Genomic DNA, 7,133 nt, shown 5'->3' on the forward strand with positions numbered 1-7,133 from the left:
AGGTTTGTGTGTGTGTGTAAGTCTGTAAGCTAAATCTTCCATTTCATAAGAACAATTTATCTCATTCTAAAATGTTATTTTTCTATGGTCACATAGTGCATTTAGCCTCATATAGTTGATATATGAACAATCTGAATGAATAAACTATCATAAGCTCCAAGCATTTTGTTCTTTATGCCATATCCACACCAGGGATCAATTTGGCTCATTGTTTCTCAATTTTAATTTACTCAGACACAGAATCATGGAAATGCTGCTCTGGTAGGAGCCTTGAGAGATCATGTAGTGCAGCCCACAATGCTGAGGCAGGACCAAGTAAACCTAAACCATCCCTGACAAGTTTATGTTTAACCTGTTCTTAAAAACCTCCAATGACAGGGCTTCCAAACCTCCCTTGGAAGCCTATTCCAGTACTTAGCTATTCTTCTAGTAAGAGCTTTTCCTGCTATCTAACTTAAATCTCCCTTGCTGCAGATTAAGCCCATTACTTCTTGTCCTATCTTCAGTGAACATGGAGAATAATTAGTCATTGTCCTCTTTCTGACTCTCCTTAACATATTGTAAGTGTGTTATCGGGTGCCCCCTCAGTCTTCTTTTTCTAAACATATCCAGTTTTTACCTTTCTGCATAGGTAAAGTTTCCTAAACCTCTTATAATTTTTGATGTTCTCTTCTGGACTCTTTTCAATTTGTCTACATCTTTCTTAAAGTGTGGTACCCAAAACTGGACACAATACTCCCTCTGAGGCTTCACCAGTGCTGGGTAGAGCAGGACAATTACCTCGTGTGTTTTACATATGACACTTTTGTTAATACACTCCAGAATCATATTAGCCTTTTTGCAGTTACACCACACTGTACATTCATATTCAGTGCATGATCCACTATAAGCCCCAGATCATTTTAAGCAGTACTACTGCCTAGCCAGTTATTCCCCATTTTCTAGGTGTGCATATGATTTTTCCTGCCTAAGTGTAGTACTTTGCACTTTTCTTTATTGAATTTCATCTTGTTGATTTCAGATTAAGGTAGTTTTGAATTCTAAACTTGTCCTCTAAAGTGACTCCTCCCAACTTGCTGTCATTTGCAAATTTTATAAGTGTGCCCCGTTATCCAAGTCACTAATGAAAATGTTGAATAGTATCAGACCCAGAACAGACCCGTGTGGTACCCTACTAGATACTAGTTTGACTACTCTTTGAGTATGGTCTTTCATCCAGTTATGCACCCACCTTATAGTAATTTCATTAGACCACATTTTCCTAATTTGCTAATGAGACTGTCATATAGGACAGTCTCAAAGCCTCACTAAAATCAAATATATCACATTTATGATTGAAATTCTTGAAATGCTATGTACTCATATAACTTTAAGATAGTCTCTTGTAAAGTTCTAAAATAATTGGTTCTGCCCTGTAGCAATCATGTTGGGCTCAGTTCAGCAGGAATGTTTAACTCTCTGGATAAGGGCAGGTGCCTTTAGTGCATGCTAACGCTCTTCTGATCTATTTAAAAGAGCTAAGTTATATTGTTATTATCAAAAGGCAAATCAGACGCTGTCAGTAACGGAGTGTGGATTATTATAAACAATACATGTGCTATTCACTCTTCTGTATCTCTTTTTTATTTTAGAGTTGGGCAGAGAGGACATATGATGGAGCAACCTGCTACTGGATGAGGAATGAATATTCTTGACAAATGCAGGGTGGACACAAAGCCCATCTCCTGGATTATTTTACAGATATGTTATCAGAGAGGTGTCTCTTTTATACTTTGACACCGCATGGTTTTTATAGTTTATCATTCCAAAAAAAAGTGTCATTGATTTGTTCTCATCTAAGTACCTTTATGCACAGAGTTATTGTAACTTAGGTAGGTGCACCTCCAGTGGCCATGAGTCCTCTATGCAGATATTCATTTCAGTAATGATTATGATTTTATATTGTCACCAATTATGCTACAGTAGATTAAACCAGATTTGCCACCATAACATCAGGAAGAGAGGTCTAAATTTACCTATTGTAGCTCAACTCATCTTATGAAAACAGTGGACATAACATTTCTCCTCTTCCCCTCTTTCCTGGAGAATACTGAAAGTCTTCTATTAATCTGACTCCAATAGTATTTTGAAATACTCTTTTATCACACCATCCTTGTTTAGAGGAGTTAGAAAGGGAACATGTTAATGTTTAATGTACTAATGCTTTTAATATGCTTAAAATGTCTGTGAAACCAATTAGGTTTTTGCTTTAAATACATCCCATTACCATTAACCTTCTACATTTTTTTTGTGATCCAAGTAAATTCTTTGGCAGCCATGGGCACAGAGGCCACAATTATCACATGTGGACTGTAGTTCATTTATAAAAGCATTACAGCATTATATAAGCATTAAAGCCTTCTCCTTACTCTGTATATTAAATGAGGGAAGTCTATGCCCTTAGATAAAGATATGGGAAAGCTCCTTACTTTGCTTATTAATTATAGGGAAAATCCTTTCCACTACTCCCTGTATCAAGTCTATTTACTACTAGCTGGGCTAGGTTCAGAGTTGTCCCACAGTGGCTCAGGAGAGGGTTTTGTTTTGTTTTTCTTTATTCCCAAACTTCATAACACTTGATGGAGTCACTCTGCGGTCCTCAGCTTTAGGACTATAAGAGCCTTGGCTTGGATTGCATCCCTTGACCCTGCCCCCAAATCTTTTTCCATGGCCATGTACAGGGAATCCCCCACAGTATTGAGTTATGTGATGCACAGGAGTTGAACGCTTCCTACACAGGTTTCTCAGATTCTGTCCCTAACTGTACAGCTGAGCTGCACACGTTTAATGCAGCCAGGGTCCTTTCTGAAGGAAGGGAAGAAGTAGTTTATATGTAGTAGATAAGGAACTACATATATTCTTCTAGCCATAACTAAATTAACACCAGCTACATTGTGGCTGCATTTCCATAGCAACACATTATTGAAACAGTGGCTGCATTTCCATAGCAACACATTATTGAAACAGTGAGAAGAAGTTATTATCACAGGTAACAGAGACCCACAGGTGTGGAAAATACTGATTTGTGCCATTAGTGTTGCAAGCTTCCTTCATCTAAAAATGTAATTGTAAATGAGGAATCATCATTGAGCTGGTCGCTTTCCATGGGGTCCCAGAGGGATTGGTTTGTGGCCTGGTGGTTTTTAACACCTCTATCAATGACCTGTAAGAAAACAAAATCATAACTGACAACATTTGCTGATGGCACAAAAATTGGGGGAGTGGTAAATATTGAAGAGGACAGGTCACTGATTCAGAGCAGTCTAGATCACTGGGTAAACTGGGCATAAGCAAACAATATGTGTTTTAATATGGCTAAATGTAAATTTATACATCTGTGAACAAAGAATGTAGGCCATACTTACAGTATGGTGGATTCTATCTGGGGAAGCAATAACTCTGAAAAAGGTTTGGGGGGTATAGTGGATAATGAGTTGAACATGAGCTCCCAGTGTGATGCAGAGCCCAAAAGAGTTAATCTTATCCTGGGATGCATAAACATGGAAAGCTTTAGTAGGAATTGAGTTTTTTACCTCTGTATTGGGCACTGGAGTGAGTACTGCTAGAATACTGAGCTCAGTTCTGATGCCCACTATTCAAGAAGGATGCTGATAAATTGCAGGAGTATCAGAGAAGAGCCACAAGAATGATTAAAGGCTAAGAAAACATGTCATATAGTGACAGACTCCAGAAGCACAGTCTATTTAGCTTAACAAAGAGAAGATTAAGAGGTGACTTGATTACAATCTGTAAGTACCTACATGGGGAATATTTAATAATGGACTCTTCAATTTAACAGGGAAAGGTATAACATGATCCAATGGCTGACAAATTCAAACAGGAAATAAGATGTACATTTTTAATAGTGGGAGTAATTACTCATTGGGACAATTTACCAAGGGTAATGGTGGATTCTCCATCACTGTCAATTTTTTCAATCAAGTTTGGCTGTTTTTTTTTTTTTTCTAAAAGATCTGCTATAGGAATTGTTTTGGTGAAGTTCTAGGGCCTGTGCTATACAGGAGGTCAGTCTAGATCAGGGGTGTCAAACTCAATTGCACAGGGGGCCAAAACTCAAAACTCGCGGGCCGAACAGTATAACCATTTATTTAACAGACTAAATATTTATGTTTTTTAACCATTAATATGAACCAAAATACAGGATATCATTCCAAAATAAATACATTTCAACTTAAAATATTTTGCTCTTCATAAAAAAATATCCTGTCAATACAATACATTCAAAATCTGTACATGCTGGAATATTAAAAAATCTGAAAATATAAATAAAAAATTGAATTTAAAGCAAAAGTATAATCATAACAAATCATAACATTCCATTTTCTTGTCCTATTTAGTCAGAGCCTGATACTTGGAGTCTTTTCTTTGCAACAAGTTCGTTTATGTTTGGGGTTAGGTTCTGTGTTGTGAAGATTCTCAGGATCGATTGCAGGTGTTCATCAGTGAGGCGACTCCTGTGTGACGTTTTGTTAATTTTCATCACAGAGAACAGCTGCTCGCACAGGTATGTGCTGCCAAACATGGACAGGATTCGAGCCGCATGTTGGCGGAGCTGCGGCATCGCTTCAGGAATGAAGCGAGTGAACTGTGCTGGCCCCGCAGTGTCGTACTTTGCCTTCAGTGTCCCGTTACATTGCAGTTCTATCAGCTCCATCTGCATTTCTACAGGTGCGGTTTCCACATCGACTGCAAATGGGTTGCGAAGCAGCTCGAAGTTACTTTTCTGTGCCTCAAAGTCACTGAAGCGCCGTGCGAACTCAGTGCGCAGCGCGCTGAGTTTTTCAGCAAAGGTGGCATTTGGGAAAACTGTGGCACTTTCTTGGTTCCGTATTACTTGGCAACAGGGAAAGTGAGACAAGTTGCATTGGTGCATTTGTGTCTCCCATAAGCGCAGCTTCACTTGAAATGCCTTCACTGCATCATGCATATCGGTTATTACGTGCTCCCGTCCCTGGAGTTGAAGGTTTAAAGCGCTAAGATGCGACGTTATGTCAGCCAGGAACGCCAACTCACATTTCCACTTTTCATCCCGCAGAACTGTGCAGTCTTTCCCCTTACTGTCCATGAACTGGCAGATTTCCTCTCGCAGCTCAAAGTGTCTTTTGAGAACTTTTCCCCGACTTAGCCACCGGACCTCCGTATGATATGGCATATCGCCAAACTCGCTATCTATTTCCCGCAGAAAAGACTGGAATTGGCGGTGATTTAAACCGTGGGCTCTGATAAAGTTGACGGTTTGTGTTACAGTGTTCATCACATGATCCATTTTTAGGACTTTAGCACTCAGCGATTCCTGGTGTATGATGCAGTGATACACTGTCAACTCACCGGCACAGTTCTCCTCCCGCATCTTTGAGCGCATCCTTCCCACCAGTCCATTTTTTTCACCACACATAGCAGGTGCGCCATCTGTTGTAAGTCCAACGAGTTTTTCCCACGGCAGTTTCATGTCGGTTACACTTTGAAATACATTTCCAAAGATGTCTTCTCCTTTCGTTGTCCCGTGCATCGATTTAATGTCCAGTATTTCCTCTGTTACGCACAAATTGGAATCCACACCACGGATAAATATCGCCAGCTGTGCAGTGTCAGTCGCGTCAGTAGTTTCATCCACGGCAAGGGAGTATGCAACAAAATCTTTTGCTCTTTCAATCAACTGTGTTTTCAAATCAGTCGCCATCTCACAAACCCGATTAGCAACAGTGTTTCTGCTGAGGCTTACATTTGCAAACGCTCGCGTTTTATCTGGACAAAGGACGTCGCACACTTTCATCATACAATTCTTTACGAATTCCCCCTCGGTAAACGGCCGTCCTGATTTGGCGATCTCTTCGGCCACAATGAAACTTGCTTTCACAGCAGCTTCACTTTGTGATTTTGCTTTGGTGAAAAACGTCTGCTGGGATGTCAAATTCTTCTTCAACTCCTCTACCTTTTGTAGCTTCTGTCCTGCGCTCAGGTTTTTGAATTTGTTCTCATGTTTCGTCTCGTAGTGCCGTCTTAGGTTATACTCCTTCATTACAGCGATATTACTCCCGCAAAGGAGACACACTGGTTTACCTGCAATTTCAGTAAACATATACTCATTCTCCCACCGGCTTTGAAAGCCTCGGTTTTCAGAATCAATTTTTCTCTTGGCCATTGTTGGGGTCTAGCTTTGATTTGATATTAGCGTTGTATACATCAACAGACCGCGAACTTGAACCGCGGCTTGCCGTTGGCGGCAATTGCACTGCATCATGGGATTTGTAGTGTGTGTTATTGGGGCGTCATATCATAGGGCCATTAAAAACAGATATATAAAACGATTTCGCGGGCCGGATATAATTGTATGGCGGGCCGGATGTGGCCCGCGGGCCTTGAGTTTGACACATGTGGTCTAGATGATCACAGCAGTCTATTTTGGCTTTAGAATATATGAATAATCTTAAAAATACAATCATTTCAAAGCCTATTTTATAAAAATGTATAAGGTACCACTATCAGACCAAACTAAAAGGCAATCCTCAAGGCTGAGGTACTTGAAATGTAACGACAACATCCAGTTTGGTGCTAGTCTGTAATATGTCAGTCTCCTGGACTCAAGATTCCTAATTCTACTTAAAAATGGAATCTGCAATGACAGACATGCTCAGCCCCATCTCTGAACCCACCATTTCCCCCACTCAAATTATTTATCCCCAACTTTTGTAAATTCCTTGGTGCAGGACCTCTAAGTCTATGTACAGCACCTAACACCGTAGATCTTGGGCACAGCTGTTATTCTAATTTATGTATTGTATCATGATAATGCCTGGATGCCTCAGCTGATATGCATATCCCATTTTGCTAACTGCTTTAATACACCTGGTAAGACAGAGTCCCTTCCCTAAAAAGCTTATGCTCCAAATAGAAAAAAAAAAGGGGGGGAGGAATTATTATACCCCTTTTACAGATGGAGTACTGAGACACAGATAAATTGACTTGCCCAGCGTCCCATAGCAAGACTGTGGTAGAGCCAAGACTTGAACCCAGATCTACTGAGTCCCAGGTCAGTGCCTTATCCGCAAGAAAAAATAATAAATCTGATTAAT

General features: G+C 40.0%; 1 protein-coding gene across 1 annotated transcript; it reads right to left on the reverse strand.

Moving 5' to 3' along the window:
• Nucleotides 1–3,820: 3,820 nt before the first annotated feature.
• On the reverse strand, nt 3,821–6,442 carry LOC135981508 (general transcription factor II-I repeat domain-containing protein 2A-like). The gene has a single exon (XM_065584262.1). The coding sequence runs from the start codon at nt 6,200–6,202 to the stop codon at nt 4,394–4,396; it is 1,809 nt and encodes a 602-aa protein (XP_065440334.1). The 5' UTR covers nt 6,203–6,442; the 3' UTR covers nt 3,821–4,393.
• Nucleotides 6,443–7,133: the final 691 nt, after the last annotated feature.

This window comes from Chrysemys picta, chromosome 2, assembly GCF_011386835.1.
Source record: "Chrysemys picta bellii isolate R12L10 chromosome 2, ASM1138683v2, whole genome shotgun sequence".
NCBI lineage: Eukaryota > Metazoa > Chordata > Testudines > Emydidae > Chrysemys > Chrysemys picta.